The sequence below is a fragment of the Plectropomus leopardus genome, chromosome 17 (genome assembly GCF_026936395.1).
Source record: "Plectropomus leopardus strain MGB_pleo_1.0 chromosome 17, ASM2693639v1, whole genome shotgun sequence".
Taxonomy (NCBI): domain Eukaryota; kingdom Metazoa; phylum Chordata; class Actinopteri; order Perciformes; family Serranidae; genus Plectropomus; species Plectropomus leopardus.
In genome coordinates this window covers 29,945,100-29,968,884 of record NC_142192.1, presented here as the reverse complement: position 1 = coordinate 29,968,884, position 23,785 = coordinate 29,945,100, and the positions used below count along the sequence as shown (strand labels likewise).

The 23,785-nt window shown below is 38.9% G+C and overlaps 1 protein-coding gene across 1 annotated transcript; it reads left to right on the top strand.

Moving 5' to 3' along the window:
• The first annotated feature begins 504 nt into the window (after window positions 1-504).
• On the top strand, window positions 505-23,598 carry LOC121958204 (gamma-enolase). The gene is made up of 13 exons (XM_042507075.2): window positions 505-640; window positions 12,024-12,109; window positions 13,243-13,338; window positions 13,706-13,764; window positions 14,595-14,664; window positions 15,896-16,029; window positions 16,299-16,390; window positions 16,516-16,646; window positions 17,462-17,659; window positions 17,745-17,946; window positions 20,022-20,130; window positions 20,420-20,478; window positions 22,565-23,598. The coding sequence occupies exons 2-13, from the start codon at window positions 12,025-12,027 to the stop codon at window positions 22,632-22,634; spliced, it is 1,305 nt and encodes a 434-aa protein (XP_042363009.1). The 5' UTR covers window positions 505-640; window position 12,024; the 3' UTR covers window positions 22,635-23,598.
• Window positions 23,599-23,785: the final 187 nt, after the last annotated feature.

Here is a 23,785-nt window from a genome sequence, read left to right as displayed (position 1 = left end):
GTTCCTTGTAGTACACCTGCATCACCTTTGGGTTAAGTACCTTGCTTTAAGGGCACACCGAGTATCATATGACTAACCGATCAGCCTGGTGATCCAAAATAAATCGCTCACTCGGCGGCGTTATAGCTGGACATCTCTCTTGCTTATAAAGGAATTTCTGCTGCTGCATTGTTTTCAGTGTTTGTGTGTTTAAATGCTCACACACACACACATACACACACGCTCGGAGCATCATCATGTCTGAGTGTGTTGCAGAAGGATGGATTATGTAACTGTATATACAGCAACTGAACCCCACTGCAGCACCAGAGAGAAAGACAGGGAGACACAGAGAAAGAGAGAAAACCGGTCCTCCCTTCATCTATTTTTACCTCCTCTGTCGAGCCTCTGCACCCCGTCCTTATCCCTTCATCCCACCCCTCCGTCCATCTCCTCCTTTTTAATTAACCCTCCTCTTCTCCTCCTCTTCCTCTCTCTCTCCATCTCCCTCTGAGTCATCTCCCCTCCCCCCTCTGTCACACATCTCACCCCCCCTCTCTCTCCTCCTCCCCTCCTGTTTTCCTCTCCCTCTCTCTTGCTCTGCCTCTCCAGTATTTTCTCGGTTGCCGTGAAAGGCAGAACGCACACACACAGGCAGCAGGTAAAGGAAGGAAATCCTCTCTTCCTCTTTTCATCCACTCAAGAGCTTTTTGTGTTTTTCCATCCATTGTTTTTTGTATTTCTTTCATATTGATCGAATGCTGAGTGCAGAAAGGATGCTGAGTGATGCTGCTGGTGTGTGAGATAGAGATGCTTGTAGGTGTTACTGTATGTGTGTGTGTGTGTGTGTGTGTGTGTGTCATGCATTTTTTTTCTGATTTCTTGGAAAAGAGCTGGCGACTCGTGTGTGTATGTGTCAAAAGAGACAGGACATATGTATGCATATAACGCATATGTGTGTCAATTTTAGGTGTTACTGTGCATGTCTGTATGTGTGATTTTGCTTCATGGCTGTCAAATGTGTGTGTGTGTGTGTGTGTGTGTGTGTGTTTTGGCAGCAGGAACATTATATGTGTGTACAAGAGGATCCTGCAGTCAAGTGTGTGTATGTGTGTCTGTGTGTGTGTGATGGTTGATGTGTTTTAATATGGCAGGCACAAGAACATGTGTGTGTGTGATTTTGCTCCATGCATTTTTTGGAAGAAGGATTGTGTTTGTGTTTGTTCGAATGTTTGTTTGTGTGTGTTTTGGCTGCAGAAATATTAGGCTTTGTGTGTGTGTATTTTCTCTTGGATTTCTTGGAAAATGGCTGTTTGTGTGTGTATTTTTGTGTGTTTGTTCAGGTGTGTGTTTTGGCTGCAGGGATATTATGTGTGTATGTGCATTCTTGTACTTGCTACATACTGAGGACCACCAACATGTTTTTAACCAACAAAGTGAGGACATTTTAGGAAATTGAGGACATTTTGGCTGGTCTGTTTGAGGGTTAAGACTTTGTTTAAAGATTTAGGTTTACATTAAGGTTAGCGGTTAAGGTTGAGGGTTGAGGGTTAGGGTTTACTTGTATGGGGCTAAGAAAATGCATGTCCTCATAGAAATAGAAGTACAAGAATGTGTGTGTGGTTTGGCTTTGGTAATATTATGTGAAACACTCACACGGTCAGTTATGGTCTCTAGTTGCCAGTATAAGTGTGTGTTTGATGGTTCACATTTTTTTGTAAATATGGCAGGCGTGGGAATGTGTGTGTTTTATGGGATTTTCTGAGTGTGTATGTGTGTGTTTTGGCAGCAGGAACATTGTGCACAGTTTGTGTGATCTTGCAGTCAATTACGGTCGACTCCTTGGTACATCAAGTGTGCTTGAGAGGGTTGATATCTAACATGAAAGGCACAGAAATGTGTGTATTTGCAGCCCGTTCTCACTCCTAACTTGTCAAATACTGCTGCTTTGTCAGTGGATGCACAGAGGCACCATTTGCAATGGTATTGTATGTACTGGGAGCGTCAGTCAACCCAACTCATCAAACACCATCATGTTGTTAGTGGATGTGTCAGATGAAGATTGTATATAAAGATGGACGGTGCATCTCCACTTCCACCCACTATATAAAAATGAAGCCAAAATATGGTGCTTCTCATCCCAAGTTTTCTGAACTCGCAACTTTGTCCATAGACTTTCATTCATTCATAAGTATCCTCCTATGTTACCGCCGGGATGTCAAAAAAAGCACGTAGTTAGTGTGGCTGTCGCAGAAAGATATATTTCTTTGTAGAGATTGAATGTCTTTACAGAAAAAATGCTTTGTTTTAAATGAGTGTGAATACTATGGTTTCTCAGTGACACCTACTGGTCAGCTTGGGTATTGTGCAATAGCAACATGCAGTGTTCACATGATCAATTTACTAGTGCATGTGCTGCCAGGAGATACAGACAACAGCCAGATGCTTTAGAAAGGACATTAAATGACTATAAAACAGTGATCGGTTGTATATTCATTGTGCACTGGCAATACATTTAGGTTTTGTGGATTTATTTGACCAAATGCTCGTGTTTGTACTGTTTACATCATTTTTTACTATTTCACAGTGTTTGCGGGTAAAAAGAAGATTTCGCTGTTGCAAAGGTAAATATCTACCGGTCAAACATGACTTGGAGCCCAGATTATCTGCACTAGAAGAAAAACTTTTGGGAGCAGCTTAACATTCTTCCTTGAAGTGAACAGTGGCCTCTCAGGTAAAAGTCCAGGGTTTGTTGGACCCATCCATCACCCCTCCAACTCACCCTATAGGGATCTTCCAGCTCAATATATTATGTCTTTACTGACAGCATGTCTGCCTGATGTCATCCAGCAGCATATCAATTAACCGCTGCAGTTTGCTGTGCTATCAATTGATGCTGAATATCATTTTGCTGCTTCAGGTGACTTCCAGCTGACTGGCAGAGTATCAGAGGTTATATCTGGCTATGTTACAGACTGACACAACTCGGCAGGGTATTACACTTCCATTAAAAGTGGCTTTTGGTGTCGGCATCTTGTTCATAATCACTGACAAAGCAACAATATTTGAAGAATTTGACCAATCACAATCTCCGCCATTGAACGCAAGCACACAGTTCTCTCACACAGCTGTCAATCATAACAACAAACCAACTTTTTAAGGCATCAATTAATAAAAAAACAAACACTTGAACTAACACCAGGGTGACAAGAACTATGTAAAATGAGAGACAGTGTGTTTGAAAAATATGTATATATATTTTTTGGGCCATTTAGGGGGCGGGGTTTATGACCTATACTGCAACCAGCCACCAGGGGATGATCGAGATGTTTTGGCTTCACTTTTGGCTTCACTTCTTTTATGCATTGTATCGGTCAGACACAAATACAAAGAGGCTCCTTCCATAAAAGCCTGATATGTACGAGCCGCAACAGTTTGAAACACCACATACCATACTGTCATAATATAAAGAGCGAGAAAGTCTGCATGGCGCTGGTGGGAGGCAAGGTGGATCGATCAAACTTTGGACTTTCACTTGAAGCCCGATGTTCTTTTCACGTGTGAATTTTAAGCCGAACCAGGATGTTTTGTTTTTTCAAAACATAGTTAGTAAGTTAAGGAGATAACCATAAAACAACGTGTTTTACTCATGTTGTGATAATATTTTCAAAAAGACTTTATGTATGTACTTAGTGTAAATTCACATATCGTCTCTGAATGTCGAAAACTGACACGGGGGGTACCTACATGTCAAATTTAGGCGTATATTAACAGTAGTATATGTCAAGTTGGGATGAGAGTGTGTTGGTATTCGTGTGTGTGATGTCTTTGTGGCTCTGTGTGTGTGGGTGGACATCAAGTGAGTGTGTGTTGGAGTACTTGTGATAATTACAAGTTGAAGATATATGTGTGTGTGTGTGTGTGTGTCAGTGCGGACACATTAACAGCATTACGTATGTGTGAGACTGCTCCACTTCCTCTGTGTGTGTGTGTGCGTGTGTGTGTGCCAAACCTGCGATGATCAGCCTTCTGTTCCCCCTCTTCCTCTCCATCCTCCTCCTTTCTCCTCCCCCCAGTTCTCCTCTCTTCTCCAGCCAAACAGGGTCATTTAATTATTTATCTCTCCTCCTCTCTTTATCACTCTATCGCTTTCGCTCTGCTTCGTTTCCACTCATTCTCCATTTCGTCCTCCATTGCTCCCTTCCTCCATCTCTCTCTCTCTTCTTCCTCCTGGCTGTTCTCTATTTTTTCTCTCTTTCTCTTTGCATATATTTCTATTTAAAACCATCCTTCATCACTCGTTCCTCCTTACTGTCTTTTTCTCTTCCTTTATTCACTGGTCTCTTTCCCTCCATCCGCTAACCGTCATATCGCTTCCTTTCTCACCACAGACGATATGTTTAACCAACACTGCTGCTCCAATTAATTACTGCTTTTTAGTTAAATTGTTTTTGTCAGCTGCAGTGACTTTATTCCTGCACATATTTATATTTTCTTACAGACGGTTTAAATAACTGTTATGTTGTTTCTTATTTTCTTTTATAAATTTTATGTTACAATTTCAGATGTTCACATTAAATGTGGCCAAAGTTTCAAGAAAGGAGGTAAACATATGTAAAAGTAATGTGTTTGAGTAAAAACCTCAGGCTTCAGACTGTTCTGAATACTCTGTTTCCAGCATTTTTTAGTAGCAGATGACGTCATCTTGTGACAGATTACTTTCTTATGGTCATCCCATAATACTACAAATGTAGCCCACACTATGCAGGTTTCCATTACAGATTTGCATAAACCTTAAGCAATATTTTCAACATGTCGATAAAACACAATTGTGAGATGACTGTGTTTTCCATTAGTAATATTGTGCAACTTCTTCTCTGGCAATAACATTCCAAAAAGCATGGTGATGGATGTTCAAAACATTATCAGGTTTATTTCTATTGCAGTCACTGCACTAACCGTCATTAACTCCAATAGAAGGTGACGTAGGCGTGTTATGCCAGTGATAATGGAAAGGCGAGCCCCTTTTACGTGGGTGAAGCCACGTATGAGGAATTTCTTGGTGGTGATAGTCCACGATTTCAAAGAGGAATTTAGGATTCAAAACTTCTGGATGATCCATTAAACTTTTGAAGAGTTATGTGATGCAACGTAATGCAGTGTAACTGCTCTTGCAGCTGCTGCATCATGCCCGAGGGAGCCTTGTTTTTGAAAGAAATTAAGCCATTTTCAGGTTTGCAGTATGTTAGGATTCCTGCTATAAAGTGTGTCTTAAGCTGCTGATGACATCATCTGTCTGACTTTAGAGAGCTCCCTTTAAGAGCCAAAGTACATATTCGATAAACAGTAATACCCCTCACGACGTGTAAAATGATCTGCCTCTTTAATCTTCAGGAGTCGAAGCGAATTGAATCAGGGGATCAGAGATCCACCGTTTTTCCCATTTTGTCTTTCTTGCTTTATCGATCACTACCTTCCTCTTCTCTCTGTATTTGGATTTGATTTTAACTCCTCCCTGTTTCATCCTCCCAGCCTTTATCTTTTTTTCTCCATACAAAGATAATATAAAATGAATATATACATGTTCTCCGTCTCCTCGCGTGCCTTCATCCCTCTCTCCCTGATTCTCTCTCTCCCCGGCTCGCCCGCTCACGTGTTGTGTTTTCAGTGCTGGTGTATTTTCTGCTGAGCACTGCAGTCTCTGGTAGGTGTGGTGTGGTGCGTTCATGGGTGTCCTCCCTCTCTGCTGCTGCTGCTGCTGTAGAGCTTACGTAACTGGCAGCACAAACTGCACGCAGACAGGGACGGAGGAGAGAGAGGGGAGATAAGAGTTAATGAGATATACTCATTAAGGTGGTGACACGAGGAGCATGTGTTTATGGATATGAGATGAGTGTATGCAGCAAATATTGACAAACAGCATGCTGGTGTTGCGTACACATGACCGACATTTAAATCACGTCAAAATGGAAATGAAAGAACGCACAGTCTGTTTTCATGGGGAATTAACACAACATTAGACTCGTTTATCGGGATACACACAAGTTTACACACTGTGGAGAGGAAATAACACTTGTGTTTGGAATATGTTTCAAAAGTATTTTATCAACATTTCTGAAGTGATGTAGTTTGAATTTCAACATCTATTTATTGATTTTATAGAGCAGTTTATAACACAAAGAAAAACACTAACAGCAAATACACAACAACAGCAGAAAACAAACAAAAAACAAGAATTTCATAAGCAGAAAAAGACAAATCAGACAAAAAAAGAAAAAAAAACATCAAGAAAAGAGAAAAATAAAACAGGACACTGATGGTAACACAGACCAGAAAAAAAAGACACATTTGTTATCACGAGTTCAGTTGATTGACATATGACACACTGATCCAGTTAACCTGTTAGACCATTAACTATTCAATTCAATTTTCTGATCATTAGTTTCCAGATTTTCTGAAAGAGTTTCTGCCTGTTTGACATAGTAAATCTGACTTTCTACATATGCTAATTCTCTCAGCCACACATCAGATGTTGGGGACATCTGCTGAGCTGCAGACGACTGTTCAAGACCAACAAAACTGACTTTTTAGCAATTAAACATGCCACCTGTCTCTTTGTTTCCTGACAGGATTGTGCCACAAAAAGCAGGGGTTTTTTTGCATTTCCAGCAGGAATAGTGCCACAAAAACTGATGTTTTTCTCTGAGACATATTAGCTATGTTTCCTGCTGCGATCATTTTTTATGAAGAAATTGCTGACAGCCCTGGAAATAGTTTTTTAACCAAGACATTGCTGGGTTTCCTGTCTTTTTGACAAAGACGTCGACATGTTTCCAGCTGGAATAGTGCCCCCAAAACTAGTTATTTTTCACTGAGACATTGCTGGGATATTGCCACAAAACAACTATTATTATTATTATTTTTACTTTTTTGTACCAAGAAAGAATAGTGTTTCAAGTCAGGATAGAGATACCAAGATATCTTTGCATTTCCTGCTGCGATAATGCCACAAGAAATTACTGGATTTTCTGCTGGGATAGTGTCACGAAAAGGGGTTGTTATTTATGAAGTCATCATTTCATTTCCTACTGGACAAAAAGTTGTTTTTTTTGGCACATTTCTAGCTGAGATAGTGCCCCAAAAAGTATTTGTGTTTTACTGAAACATTGTTTTAGCTGTGACAGTACCATGAAGTCATCGCTGTGTTTCTGGTGGCTTTTTAGCCACCAAACGTGTTTTTCATCGACCTGCCGCTGCATTTCCTGGTAGTGCCATGAAAAACAAATGTTTTTTACAGAGACATCTTGTCATTGTCAATTTTTTCAAGTTTAGCTTTTTATGTATTGCATCAGTCCACTGCTATCTCTCCATTCACAGAAAATAAACTTTATGCAAACAGCAAAAGCTACAGACATCCATTTATTATGTTGGTTTGGCAATCTTGATAGAGCCCCTGTTATGGTTTGCAGAAATGTATAATGCCAGCATTTATTCTGGGGACAGGGTTTTGTGAACATAGCCACAAAGTCTATAAGAAAAGAACTGAATGTATCATAGCATTTAGGTCCGGGTGGTATTTTTAGACGTGCTGACTAAAATTTGACTTGGATAAGAATATAAGTGAATATGTAAAATATTCATCAGCTGCTTTGATGCTTTGAGGATGTTGTCAGTTAAAAAAAAAAAAGAAAAAGAAGGAGCCTCAAACAGTTGGCAGGCGTCCTGTATTCTGCTGCTCCACCCTGAGGAGGAACTTTGGGAAACTGCAGTACTCTGGGGTGGGGCTTCAAAACAGCAACAAAAAGAGAGGGAGAGAGCGAAAACCCTGAAACTAATCGAGGCCAGTCGAGAAAATCACCCACGCATCAATCCCCTCGACTCTCTGCTCCAGGCGACTCAGACACCTTATCTGCTCTTTCTTATGCTGAGCAACATTTATACGTTTTACACATTTGGCTGATGCTTTTAAGGCCTGAATAAGCATAAACCAGGAGGTCGTCGACGTTGTGATCAACACACAGTGAGGGGTTCAGACATGCTGATGGAAATATTCCAGAAGGATCACGTAGGATAGAAGAGTGCTGAGCAATGAGGACAGAGGACAGGATGAAAAGACAAGAGGAGTGATGTGATTTCTCTGCAGGTTAAAAGCAGCACACGGGGGAGTTTATGTCCCAGAGCAGAGGGAGAGAAAGGTGACGGGGAGAAGAGCGAAAGAAAAGAGTTTCGTGTCATTTAATGTCTTCAGGAGGGTTTTACATAAACAGCATGTGTTTGGTTTTTTTCTGACTCACAGCTAAAATACAGAAGGAAAAATATAGAATAAACATGACAACAAAAAACAAACCAAGAAAGAGACATTTTGTGCAAAAATACCTATCATAGAAATACATTTTATTTTTTCAGATTTTCTGTGTTGCCACAAATGCCTAAGAGACAGAGAAAAAAGGAGAAGGAAATATTACATAAGGAAAAAAAAACCCTGAGATTTTAGACTGCTGTACATTCACTCAGTAAGGACTTAAATGGGTTTGAAGATTGTAGGAACAAAAAGAAATGGAGGATATTCATCATTTTTTCTCACATTAAAAAGTGACAGAAATAGGAATGTGCGATATCAAACATGTTTAGATGACAAAACAGAAATAAACTACAGACAGGGACAGAGATTTAAAAGAATGTCTAAGAGTAATTGAAGAAGACAGAGACCGTGATGTTCCTCTGTAATGCGGCATAAATCTGTAGAGTCATAACAAGTTTATCTCCCACAATTTCTGCAACGTTGAAACTGTTATATTGAGACGTGCGACAGAACAGAACATGTTCATTTATCAGCGATGTGGAGATTTAATTAGCTCAAACAATTAGCCTGCTTATGGACATTTTTTGTCTTTTCATTTTGGCAACATTGATATAATGGTCCGCATCTGAGGAACGGCATTCTCGTTAACCCAGTAGGATCATTTAAATAATGCTTAGGGCTCCTGACCCAGCGGCAAATATGAGCAGGGATTAGATGTTTATCATATTTATATTTATTAAACTGTTTATTTTTTATTTTATTTATTTAACCATGTTGGTCTAATTGAGATTAAGAATCTCACAAAAGATGTTTGGGTTTAAAATACCCAGTTTTGGTGACACAATCACATCTGGAAATGCCGCTGATGTCTCACTTTAAAAAAAACATCCAGTTTGTAGTTTGTTGGTCATGAACAGTGGTCTGCAGCTTGGCAGGCGTCTTGCCCTGGTGTCACAAGTAATAGAGCTGTATATAAAGTAATATTTCATGGCACTATCCCGGCAGGAGACACAACAGCAGATTTCAAAAAAATACCCATGACTGGTGGCTAAAAAGCCATCGGAAACACAGCATTGACTCGCTAAAACACAGCCGGTTTTGTTGTTTGTTGGTCTCGGACAGCGGTCTGCAGATTGGCAATCGTTTCACCTGGTGACACAAGCTACTGAGCAGAAAATAAACTATTTTATTACCATTGGCATTCTGCAAAATTAGTAATTTTACTTTTGGTGCTTTAACCCTCTGAAACCTGAGCAGGCTCAATTTCTTTCAAAAACACATTTCAACACAAAACAAACATGGGGATGGCAATGAGTAATGAAAAGAGAAACAACCTAAAAATTTCAAGAAATTCTTTAAAAGTACAAGAAATTTAAGTGAAAATTAGAAATAAAAAAAGGAAATAAAAAAAAAAAATTAAATCAAAAATATTTCTGTAACTTGGCTCCAGCCCCCCCACGACCGTTGAGAGAACAAGCGGTTACGGAAAATGAATGATTGAATGAATATTTCTGTAACATAATTTTAAATATGTAATTATGTATATCTTTTTTCCTTAGCTTTTTTTTTTAACCCCAGACATTTTTCCCTCAATTAAAAAAAAAATCTAAATCTACTAATTTCCTGCAGTTTGTGGAACATTTCCTTCCAACCTGCTCATTATCTTTTTCTCATGTTTTTTGAAAGAAATACAGTCAGTTTGCTCAGGGTTCAAAGGTTTAAATACTTTTAAAATGTGTCTTACAGCATCAGAAGAACACTGATGTCGGATGCTGATACATTATTATTCCTTTTACTCTATTAAAATATTTCAGTGCTTCCTCCAATACTGCAGATGCTATAAAACGTTCATGGAGCCGAGCCATCATTAATGTAATTATTTATACCTGCACTTCCTACTGATAACTTAAACTGTCTGCTGCAAAGAAGCTCTAAATCACCGTGCCCTCTAAAATCTAATTTCTGACTTCGAATGATAGAATATCTGTCTCCCTGTTGGCAGCACGGTGTAGTTTTGCATTGATGAATGCACACTAAAGAGGCACAGCGAGGAAATATGTGTCTACAGGAGCTGACACACCCTCTACAGTGACAGGTTTGTGCAAACTAGCAGCCAGTTTTAGCTCCTCACAGATCGATAAAGTATTCATACAGCAAGGAGACAAGGAAGACATAAAAGGGCTTTTTTTGACATGTCGTTGCAGCGCTGCGTGCCTCGAATATCAAGAGGAGAAAGAGGGGAAACACCCACACAGGAGATTAGCGCAGATGATTGTGACATCAAGCTCCTGGTGTTTTAGGTTCATAAAGATGTCAAGGTGACATGGAAATTTAAAATGCATCATCAAACAGAACAGAATGAGTTTTTTCATGTTGGTGATTAGAAATAAAGTGGACTGCAAAGATGTACTTTTGGACATAGTTGCTCTTTAATGTAAATTTATGTGATTTCTTTTTGAGATTATCTGACCTGAATATGTCTTCATGTCACTCTGTGCTGCAGGATTTCATAAATAAATCCATCCCTAAGTTTATATGTAATGCTCCGTCTTAATTTTTAGTAACCACTGAATAGTGTTAAACTAATGATTTACTAAATTAAGGTTGCACCATTAAAACCTAAAGGTTTCCAGTATTTCTAATTATCAAAATTATATATTTAAAATTATTCTACAGAAATGTTATGCATTTTTATATATATTTTCAGGTCATTTCTCTGTTGTTGTTGGCTTTATTTCTTAAAAATTTTTTTTTTAATTTCTTTTGTTTGTTTGTTGTTTTTTTCTTGCTTATTTTCATGTAATTTTCTTGTTCTTTTTACTAATTCTTTTCTAATTTTATTCTAAGCAGTGACTCTCAGCGACAAAGCCCATTGGTTCCTACTGAAGACATAAATCTTTAAAAACATTTCTGAAATATATCGTTTAATATGTAAGTTATTTCAACAGCTGGACACTGTAGTTTGTTATCATATAAACATGAGGATATTTTTATTTTTTTTTGCATTTGTTGGGGACTATTTTCAGCAGCGGATTAATCCACATTTGTTGTTTAAGTCAGTATTTATGGCAGCAGGACGGTGTGTGGGATTGAGTCAAAATAAGATTGTGTGGTCATGGTAATAAAGCAATGTCAGTGCTGCTTATTGACGCTTTTTTATTCGTTTTTCGGATGGCAATAACTCCATGGCTGAGAGGAAGAACACATATTACAGTTTGGATACACAAACAATTAACTCACAGTGAAAAATCTATTTATCTTTTTGCAGTCTGAAAGCAGCGGATGTATAATTTACTCTGATGTGAAAGAATTTGACTTCAACCTGCTTCCAGAAACACCAAAGACACTGCATTGTATGTGTGTGTGTGTGTGTGTGTGTGTGTGTGTGTGTGTGTGTGTGTGTGTGTGTGTGAAACTGTGCGTGAGACTGTGGTGAGCTTTGATTTTCAGAGTGAATCTGCAGTGATGTTGTTTCTCGTCTCCCCTGACAGGTTCTTCTGTTTGTGTTTGTGTGTGTGTGTGTGTGTGTGTGTGTGTGTGTTATGTATAAACAGATCTTTTCACCCATGAGATCTCTCCTTCCCCTATTCTTTCTCCCTTTTCCTCAGTCTAATCTTCCTCAGCCTCCATAACCAATTTAACTGTCACTATTTAACTGTATGTCCAGCGGGATGCACAGCACAGCACATTACAAGTTAAACCGATTGTAACGCAGCCTCTTTTCTCTCCTCCTCCCTCTCAGGATGTCGATCGTCAGCATTGTTGCCAGGGAGATCTTGGACTCCCGAGGAAACCCCACTGTGGAAGTGGACCTTAACACAGAGAAAGGTGACCGCCGACGAGCACGTCTGCAAATATCAGATGGGGGAAAAAAATGAATGTTATGGATGTCTTCTCAGATTTGTCATGTCAAAAAATTAGCCAGAAAGCATTAAGGAATTTGGCAGTGCAACAGCGTTTCTGTTGTAATCGTAAATTGTTTCTGACATCAAACGACCTTCATTTGACCTCCGTCCAGATCAATCAGTTCTGATGTTTGAAGCTTAGAGTCTTCTCGTAGACCGAACAAGCATGCGTTCATAATCCCACTGAGATAAACAAATCAAATTTAATGTTATACAAGATCATCTTTCAATAATTATTTAGTTTTTTGTATATAGAACATTCAAGACACAAGTTAACCCTTTGTAACCTGAGCAAATTGGTTTGATTTCTTTAAAAACCATGGTAAAAAGGCAATGAACAATTTAAGATGAAATTTTAGATGATATTTTAGTGGTGTTTAGAGGTGACAGATCAGATTTTTTTATGACAACATTCCTGTAATGTGATATGTTAACAAAAAAGAAAGAAAGAAAAAACAAACAAACAAACAAACAAAAAAGCATTTTTTTAAACATTTTTTTTTTTATAGAAAATGCTACCCGAACTTTAAAATGAACATTTTGGGAACTAAAAGAAAACTTGCCGCTAAAAACATTCCTTAAACAGTGCATTGGTTGAATTGTATTCTCAGAACATTTTTGGAGCCAAATTTTGTTTAAAATAAGTAGGCTACGTTTATTACAAGCTTTACAACACATGCACCACGTGACAAACTACGTCACATTGAATAGCTAAAATAACTCTAAGTGGACGTTTGGTTTCTCAGGCGACACAAACACTAGTCTTATCTTGTGTTTGTTTGAAGCATCCTCCGCCCTCCCATCCACCAATTCTTTAAATCACGTCTCCTCACTTCCTCCTTTGCTCCTGTCATTAGTACCATAGCTACTAGGTCTCTGCCTAATAATAAATATGAGGAGGACAGTCTCACGTCAGTGCATGTGAGTCCATGTTTGTATACTGACTAGCTAATTGCTCCCACTCTGCACTCCACTGTGGTCATATGGTAATTACTACCCTAGCATAATGAAGAAAAAAACAAAACAAAAACTTAATTCTTGATTCTTGATTTTCAGGTCTGTTCAGGGCTGCGGTGCCCAGCGGAGCATCCACGGGGATCTACGAAGCTCTGGAGCTCCGAGATGGAGACAAGAGTCGCTACAAGGGCAAAGGTACAGGGACAGATCGACTGTGTGCATGCATATTAAATTCTGCAAAAAAGTTAAAGCTCCATTATGTGATATTTGACCACAATGGGGCAGAATGATTTCAAAGCATTGAAAAATATCTCTTATGTAGCCCACTTGGTTTTCATGTAAAATACACAGTTTCTGCTTCTTACTTGCATACAGTCTTTTTCAAAATCAATAATATTGGTATAACACGTTCCATTTATAGTTATTTCCTTGTGCAACACGAGCATGTGGTTAGATTTAGAAACAAAGAAATCATGGTTTTGCTTAAGACAAAGAGTAGATTTATATCAGTAACTACCTTTTTCCCCTTTTCTGACCCACTTGTGTTTGTCTTCTCTTCTAGGTGTTTTGAAGGCAGTCGGGCACATCAACGATACTCTGGGTCCCGCCCTTATAGCCTCTGTAAGTCACCAAAATGTTCACAGACTCAGATTCAGTTCAAGATACAACTGTTTAAAAAAACAACTCAGTTCCCAAAGAGGTTTGGTACAAAGTTAGAGCAATAAATTTCAGAGTGATTGTGACTGGAGTGTTTGCAGGTTGGACTTTAACCCTTTGAAACTGGCTTGATTTCTTTCAAAAACACAGAAAAAATGACCAACTTTCCACTTTCATTTCTGTAGGTTTAGGCACAGATACTAGGTGGTTAAATTTAGAAAAAAAGACTATGATTTGGGTTAAAATAACTACATTTGCCCCGTACCTTAATGTGATGTCGCTTAAAGTACCGTAACATGACAAACTTATGTATGTCAATTAAAATATGCCAACATCGACTTTTGGTTTGTCATGGGACACAACCGCAGTCTCCTGGGTGAAGGTCCCGTGTTATTATAACTACGGCCTCTTGAATGGTGATTAAATTGAGTGAAAACATTTGAAGTAGATGTGTATGAGGAAATAAAAAATAAAAACATGGAGCAGATCACATTGAATATGACATTGCCTTTCTTACCTTGGGGTGTTGAGATTTTCCCTTTTAATTTGGTCTAAAGATAAGAATCATACTATGCAAACAACTGTTGTTGAAATCAACACTTTGGACTTGGACAAGAATCAAATGATAATATAACAAAGTGATAAAAATATAAAATATATAAATATAATGATAAATAACTCAGAAATTATAATTGATGTAACAATAAAGGCCAAAACTGTAATGTGTCTCATGATATGGGGTGTATGTTACCCCACCTGTGCTATCACTGAAACGTGTTTTTGCTTGTCTGCAGGGCATCAGCGTGGTGGAGCAGGAGCAGCTGGACAACATGATGATCGAGATGGACGGCACAGAAAACAAATGTGAGTCAAAACAAGTCGTGATGGTCTAAAACACGGCATCATCAGAGTCCGGCAGCCAGCTGGACATCGCCCTCGCTCAGCAGCTCGTGAGAAGTCGCACACATTTAAGAAAATGTCTTTACCAAAAGCACATTTGTCACAAAGTGGGCAACGAGAGAAATAAATACAGACGGGAACAAGACAGAGCAAATGGATCCCTGCTCCAAACAGCCGTTTGGCAAACTCACAGCCTTAATAAATAAATTCACTTTTCATTTATTTTAATTTACATTCATGCCAACTAATCATTTCAGGCAGGAAGGTAAACGGCAGTGGAAGTGATGGTGTTGGCAGGAATTAATTTCAGCCAGCGCAGAAAACCTGTCAGACTAAACTGCAGCTGAAAAGATTTTAATTGGCTTTCTGTCCATGTTGAAATATACGCAATTACTTCCATGCTTACATGCATAAAAAGAGTTTAGATCATTTTGAAGTCACAGAGACAATTTATTTTCTAGTAACTGCCTATTGTATGTGTTCACATGTAAACCAAGAAGACTTGTTTTTTACATGTTTGTGTTGTTCACTCTTCTTTTCACAGTCACAGTCACTGATTTTAAATCAGCTGATAGGTGAGAATTGGAAAAGAAAACTACCCAATGCAAGTTTCAAGTTTTGAATTCATTTGCCACATGCACAATCATACACATACAATGCACAGTGAAATGCTTATGTACTTGAAACGCATACAACGGACAATAACAATAAACAATTGTGCAAACAAATCAAAAGTGCAAATGTGAATGCAGCCGCATTTTAGTGGGTAACTACTTAAAAAAATACTGCTAGTTTAAGATTTCACATGCATAGAGAAAGTTGGTGTGCTTACTTCAACTTAAAGGAGAATTACAAGATGCAAAGTAGATTTAAAAGTTATTAAACATTTGAAAAAAAATGAGCTGAAAACTGTATTTTAGGGTCATGATACTGAAATAAATTTACTTTGAAATAATCAGAATAAATGCTGAACTTTAGGTGCAAATCTTTTTTTTCCTTAATTTTTAAAGTTTTTTCTTAAAAAAACTAAAAATAAATAATCTGACTCTAAATGTAATCTACATCTAATTTATAATAAAAGTTAAATTTGACTGCACCTCAAATAAAAACACAAACGCTAAATTCATTATGATGAGTTATTGTCCAGACAGTGAAAGAAAAAATTGATTTGCTGTTTTTGTTTCCTGTCAAACAGCTCAGTTTGGGGCCAACGCCATCCTGGGAGTGTCTCTAGCCATCTGTAAGGCCGGTGCAGCAGAGAAAGACGTCCCCCTGTATCGCCACATAGCCGACCTGGCCGGAAACACAGAGCTGGTGCTGCCCGTTCCTGTAAGACACAAACTCAGTTGTGTTTTTTTGAATAAAAATGTAGTTTATTCATATTTATTATATTATTTTGCCTTAAAAAAGTTTGACTATGTCAGATTTTGAATATGTAACATCATTTTGAATTGAAAAAGGTGCACTCAGTAGAGTTTACAATTATACACGTGCAGATGTTCACAGATGCTTCTTAGTTGTATATATGCGGCTGTAATTATTATTAAATTCCTCAAATTTCTTCTGGTTGTCTCCTTGTTTCCTCCTCTCCTCCTCAGGCCTTTAATGTGATAAATGGAGGTTCCCATGCAGGTAACAAACTGGCCATGCAGGAGTTCATGGTTCTTCCTGTTGGAGCTGAATCTTTCAAGTAAGAAACTCTAAACATGAAGTATTCATATTTTTCCTAGATTTTTATTGTTTTTTCCTGTTTTTTTTTATTTTAAATACCTTTCCTAACTTATTATTATTTATTTGTCTTTCTTTGTCTCGCAGGGAGGCGTTGAGGATAGGAGCGGAGCTGTACCACACGCTGAAGGGGGTGATCCAGGAGAAATACGGCCAGGATGCCACCAACGTGGGAGATGAAGGAGGATTCGCTCCCAACATCCTGGAGAACAGTGAGGGTGAGGAAGATGAGGAAGATTATCACCAGTAATACTCTGTGCTTGCACAATTTGTTGTGTGATGAAGTTTAATTTACACCATTTAGATCACTGAACACGCTGCATATGTGGATAAAACGAGTGCATGGTGCTGGAAACAGAACTTTTATTTTGACATTTTTTGCTGAACTATAACAGAAAATTTATTTTGCTTAAGGCAAGGCAAGGCAGCTTTATTTGTAAAGAACATTTCATACAACACGGCAATTCAAAGTGCTTTACAGAGCAATAAAATAAAAAAAGAATTATATAGGATACAGATTAACAACAAAGAGTACAAAGATAAGATATAAGATGTAAAAAAAACCCCTCAAAACACTAAAGACATCAAAAGTTCAGATGAGAAGTTCAAAGATAAAAAGATAATTTAAAATGATTTAAAATCCATTAAATGTGAAGTACAAATGTGAAGTACATTAGTTTGCATGATGATATCAGTTATTGAAAAAAGCCTTTAAGACTGAAATATAGTTTTACTTTTAGGAATATAAATGAATAATAGATTAGGTAGTGTCAACATTAGGTGAAAATATAAATTTAATATTTTTACCCATTAAACAAGTAGAGGAGGTTGCATCAGTTTTTTAGTCCTCAGTTGCGTCTGCAGATCTGTTTCTCAGGCTGCACCAATTAGAGTGTTAGGGACCCCTGTTTTTAGCCTGAGAGGCAAAAAAGTTAAAAAGTTCACCATTAGTTCAGCTTTTTATTTCTTTCTTTACATTTTTTAAGTCTCTATCTCTGCTCCCTGCTCTCCACCTCTTCCCTTCACTCCTCAGCTCTGGATCTGCTGCAGACGGCCATCGAGAAGGCCGGCTTCACGGACAAGGTGGTGGTCGGGATGGACGTGGCCGCCTCAGAGTTTTACCGTGACGGGAAATACGACCTGGACTTCAAATCTCCACCAGATCCAGAGAGGCACATCTCCGGAGAGGAGCTGGCTGACATCTACCAGGGCTTCGTCAACAACTACCCAGGTCAGCTATGTTCATCGATTTGTTGATCTTTAGCCAGAGACAAAATATTATTAAATCACTTTTCCCCCTCTCCTCTCTTTCTCAGTGGTGTCCATCGAGGACCCGTTTGACCAGGACGACTGGGAGGCCTGGTCCCGCCTGACGGCGCAGGTGGGGATCCAGGTGGTGGGGGACGACCTGACGGTGACCAACCCGAAGAGGATAGAGAAAGCTGCCGAGGAGCGAGCCTGCAACTGCCTGCTGCTCAAAGTCAACCAGATCGGCTCCGTCACCGAGGCCATACAGGCGTACGTCTGCTTTATTTAACAAAGCTTTTTAGATTTCTATTAATAATGTTTTCTTGGAGTGATTACCAAGCCAAAACAATATAGCTAGGTGTACATGTGTATATGTTTCTGATTATAGGATATTTCTAGGATTTTAGGATGTTTTGAGGATTTTAGGACATTTCTAGGATTTTAGGATGTTTCTAAGATTTTTGGACATTTCTAGGATTTTAGTATGTTTCTAGGATTTCAGTACATTTTAGGATTTTAGGATGTTTACAGGAGTTTAGGACATTTCTAGGATTTTAGAACATTTTTAGGATTTTAGAAAAATTCTAGGATTTTAGGACATTTCTGGGATTTTAGGACGTTTCCAGGACTTTAGGACCTTTCCACGATGATGTTTGTAGGATTTCAGAACATTTCTAGGATTTTAGGATATAGAGGCTTAGCTAGGTCCTCTGTCAGAGGTGCGGGGTATCCTCCACTGGTATTTTTTTTGATAAACAACCTTTTTTATGCTGCTTTATGCACTCTGGCACCTTATGCATACTAAACATACAAACACAGTTCCCAGTGTTAATTGTTTTAGTTTTATTGTGAATTAGAAAATGGTTGGGATCCCACCCAGCACTCTATCAGGGTCAACATAAACTAATATGGCCGCCTCGGGCAGGCCGCTGAACTTGAACTGGCCAGAGAAGGTCATCCATCTTGGCTGAGATGACAGAGGGCCCATAGGGAGATACACGGAGACCCAGCTGCTCCGCCATCAGTCACACATGTGGAAACACACACAGCAGTCACATCACTCATTACCTGTCAGCCATGTTGACCTTGAGGAGCCGCGGAGCGACCTTTACAGGAGATAAACGCAGGACAGGACGTGACAGGAGGTTTTTAGTATGAAGATTGGCTGTCAGTCAAACATATTGATGCAGCTCTGGTGTTGACTGTTCTGTTGATATCTTTGTGGAGAGAGCGTATACTACCGTCTTAAATGTTTGTGTCATCGATCTCAGACTTAACAAAACGTCACTCAGGGTTATGAAGCCATCAGTCATAGATAGACAGCGTGGCTGCAGCAGGAGGAGCTGAGGAGGATGCAGATGACAGCAAACGTGATGTATGACCGTCACATGAAAAGCTTCCAGCATCATTAATCTGATATATTCGTCTAAATTCTCAGCAGGATAAGTGAAACCCAGCGGGAGCAATTTTCAAAACCTCAAATTTGACCCCAGGCACCAACGCTGTCTTGATTTTCATGTCGTTAGCAGGTTAATGTGTCAGATGCGCTGAAGTCACACATAAATCTGATTGATTAACTCTAGAAGTGATAATGTTAAAGAGTCACAATTTTGTAAAAAGAATCTCCTTTCACACACAATCTGCAAACTCTCAGTGTGTCAGCAGTTCTGTTGTGCAGCGGTGGAAGTTTTCAGATCTTTTACATGAGAATATTTCGTCATGCCACAGTGTCAAAATACTCCGAGGCTGGTCAAAGTTAAAAGGTTTAAAACTGTACAACGGCTACAGCTATTACATTATAGCTAAAGTTGTCAGATACAGTCGCTTAGTCAGTGGCCCTGTGTGTCAAAATATGATGCACCCAGGCGTCAGTTTTGGACATTTAGGGACAGCAAGTCAATTTGCACTCATTACATTCATTCATTCAAATGAGAGACTTAACAAGAAAAGGCCCAATAATGAGCTTAATGTTGTGTAAATTTTAAGGTTGTGTGTATTTTTTGTGTATTTTATTGCATTCTATTTTATGATTTTTTTTTTACTTTTGTCAAGTGTCTGAGAACCTTCAAAAGTGCCCTATAAATAAGATACATTATTATTATTTTATTTAAAAAAAAAATACATTTCTAGCAATCCTCCCCCTCAGAACTAATTTTCAGGCCATTTTCTTGTCATTATTTAATAATTTCTTGCAATTTTTAGGACATTTTTTGACAAGTTGTTCATTGCCTTTTCCCTAATGTTTTCAAAAGATATCCAACTCAGTGGCTCAGATTTCAGAGGGTTAAATAGCTTGCAGTTTAGAATTAAAACTGTCTGTCTGTGTCTTCGTGTCTGTCTCTCAGGTGTAAACTGGCTCAGGCAAACGGTTGGGGTGTGATGGTCAGCCATCGCTCAGGGGAGACAGAGGACACCTTCATCGCTGACCTGGTGGTGGGACTCTGCACTGGACAGGTGCGCACAAACACACACACACACACACACACACACACACACACACACACAAGTGTTTGTGTTGCTCAGCAGTTACATCTTCAAAACACTAGTTGGTGCCAGTATGTTAAGTTTTAATTTATAGTATCTCCATAGGGGTTTGCATGTATGCAGACTTAAGTATAAACCCGTTTTATCCTGAACCCTTACTGCAACCACTACATGCATAATGTATGCAAAGTGTGTCACTTGGGTTTCAGACTAACATGTTTTCTGTTGTATTCTAATCTTTGTGGTCTTTGTGTTGCAGATAAAGACTGGTGCCCCCTGCAGATCTGAGAGGCTGGCCAAGTACAACCAACTCATGAGGTCAGTGTGTTGGAAATAAAAAGGAAAAAAAAAACTTAAATTGTATTTTCTTGTTTAAATAAATTTATTTCCTGAAAGAGGTAAAGACTTAAGATTTTTGGGAACATGGAGAAAAAATTTACTTCCTTTAAAAATAGTTGGTACACCTCTGACAAAACTTGTCTGTCTCCTCTTTTTGATTGTCTTCGCTCATTAATGCATGCTTTGCACAAAGTTTAATCTGATTAGACTTGCAAAAAGTGCAAAACTCCAGTGTCAAGTTGGTTTAAATGACCTCTCGTTCAAGGTCTTGTTAATGTATTGCTTTGCAAAATAAAAGGAGCAGCAGAGAAGGACGAATGCCGCACTCAAACAAATTTCACCTGTCTAAATCTGCTTTGACCACATGTAAAGACAAACAAAAGATTTTGGAAACCCATGTGGAGGCTGTTTAAAGAGGACAACGTCCTCATACCCTAAGACAAATCCATGATGGTGGAAACACATGTGAGAGAGCAGCAGGTCTTATATACCTGCAGCCACGCCCAACTCTCAGGTGCAACCAGTCGACCTGATTACTCACTCAGAAACAGCACATGTGCACAGGAGAGTAGAGCAGTCAAGCATTGAAATAAGAAAAAATAAATACAGTTGATTAAATTACATGAAAATAATGAGAAAGAATGTCTGTTTTGAATTCTGAGGTGGAAAACTGGACAGAATGTAATTTATAATTATTTCGAAGTAGTTTAATTCAGTAATTTAGAATAAATGAACATGTTTACATGGGGGGGGGGCTGTTACTATTGGCTCGCTCTTGGAGCCTCAAGTGGACATTAGAGGAACTGCAGATTTTTCGCACTCGTGTTTGCTTCATGTTTTAGCTCTGGAGGTTGCTGCTTGATCTGGACTAATTAAAACCTTTTGAACCTGTATAAAAAGCTATTAATTAATGATAATTAATAACTTGCTTAAATAGTCTAACCTAATATTTTAAGCATCTCTTTCAATATTTAATTTAATATCTAATATTTACTTTTTTGTATTCAGTGTATCGTCTTTTGGCTCCAGCAGGCGGGTTACTATATGACACGGCTCTTTCGGTTCCCGCTTTGTCTTAGCGCTTAGCATCAGAGAGCTAATCAACATGACAGGCGACAGCAGCGCCGGTGTCACCCCATGTGTCCGAGCCAGTAAAGAGCAGGAGGAGCAGGGCGGAGGAGGAGGGAGGAGGTGGGATCGGCTCAGCGTTGTAATCCCATCGGACTGCCGAGGAGACGCAGGAGAGGTGGAGGGTGGAGAGACTTACAGAGGCATTAACCAGCGATAAATACTAATCAGTGCAGTGAAGCATGCACACACACACACACACACACACACACACACACACACACACACACGTACAGTGACACCGGAAAGAAATCAGTCATTTACACTGTAGTCGGCTGTCACACAGTGGCAGCTACAGAGACATGTTGGATATTTTTAAGGGAGTAATCCAGAGATTTAGAGTTGCATTTCCATAAATTTGAGGGACTCGTAAGAAACAAGTGAAAAGCAGGAGAGGCCGATACATCCCGACTTTTAGTTTCTTGCTGTAGGTGATTTGTTAATCCAAACCCCTGACGCCATCCAGCCGCATTCCTGTTGGACGTGGAAGGTGGCTTTTGGCTTCACATCCTGAAAGCGCTGACAGAGCTGACGTATAGTTTGAAATGAGTATAGGCTGGTTGCTCGAACTACAGGCTGTACTTTCTCATTTTCTTGTTGCCCGCCAATCATGCTGCCATCACGGACACAAAGAGTTTTCAAGTCAAATGACAGACCCGCCCCTCTCTCTCTCTCTCTCTGCAACTGGGAAAGAAATCCAGTTGAACGGTAAAACTAGGAATAACATAACAATAACAGTTCGAATAACATCACCCACAATTGGGAGTGTTTATTGGTCTGGTGCGATGCAGTGCATTCTGGTAGCTGTAGGTTTGGGCAAATGCTCTTTTTCTCTGGTAATGCAACACCAGACAGACGTATTTTTTTAAACATAAATATTTTTGCAGCTTAAAATAATTTACCACCGCTCTCTCCTTTTCTCTTTTCTTCTCTCCAGGATTGAAGAGGAGCTGGGCGACCAGGCTCGCTTTGCAGGCCATAACTTCAGGAACCCCAGCGCCCTGTGAAACTGACAGACAGATGAATGACACGCACACACACACACACACACACACACACACACACACACACTGACAGACTCGACACACATGGAACGAGCCATGTACAATGAAAGATCACAAAGATTCCTAAAAAAACATGCGAGCAAAAGAGCTAAGCAAAAAAAAAAAAATAAGTAAATAAATAAAATAAATTATGCACTGGACTTATAGGTAGAGAGATGATGCTGTATGCACACACACACGCACACATGCACACACACACATAGAGTACGCAGATGCAACATGTGCTCATGCACATGCAGGGGAATACTATAAAAATATAAAATTTCTAAGCCAGACATGCACTGTTACTGTAGTTTTAAAGGAATAGTTCATGTACAGCTGGAGGACAGACCTGCAAAAATACAGATTATTGTTGTAAAAACAGAGAGATCGATAGGTAGAGATATTATAGAATAATGTAGACTGACGCACGCATCTGAAAGAGATGAAAAAAGTAAAACTTTCAGCACCAAAAGAGGACGATGCACTCGCAGAACGAAACACAAAACAGCAGTTTCAGGGACTGAGTGAAAAAAAAAACCAAGTAAACTACACAAACACGTGAACACTTACACACTCAGATGTGTCACTCTCACCTGGACACTGACGTACCTGCACTCTGCACACTTCTGTCCTCCTCAATCTTTTTGTCTCCTTTTTCTTCTTGTCGTGTCTGTTTCTCAGTTTGGAAAACGCTCTTTTTGTTCCCGCCCTGTTGTGATTATAATTATTTGTCCTTTATGCTTGAAATCCCGCCTTTGTCCTAAAGAGAAAAAAAAAAAAAAAAATCTAAAACCCTGAATGCTGTGTTGAAAAAGAAGAAAGAAAATAATAATTTAGAAATGAAAAATAAAAAAGAATGCTTGTCATCGAAAATAACGTGAAAATATGTGAAATAAAAAGATGGTAATTTACAATTTCAATCACAGTTAAACGTTTTTTGTCTTTTTTTGTGTCCGTGTTTCTTGTTCAGTTCAGTTGTTGTGAAAATTATTGTTATTGTGATTATTTTCGTAATTTTTATGTCCTGAAATAACTAAATTTGCAGGTGCTTTTCAAAGAAATTTGATTTTTTTTCTGCATTAAACTAAGATTGCAAGTCAGCTGTAAAAAAA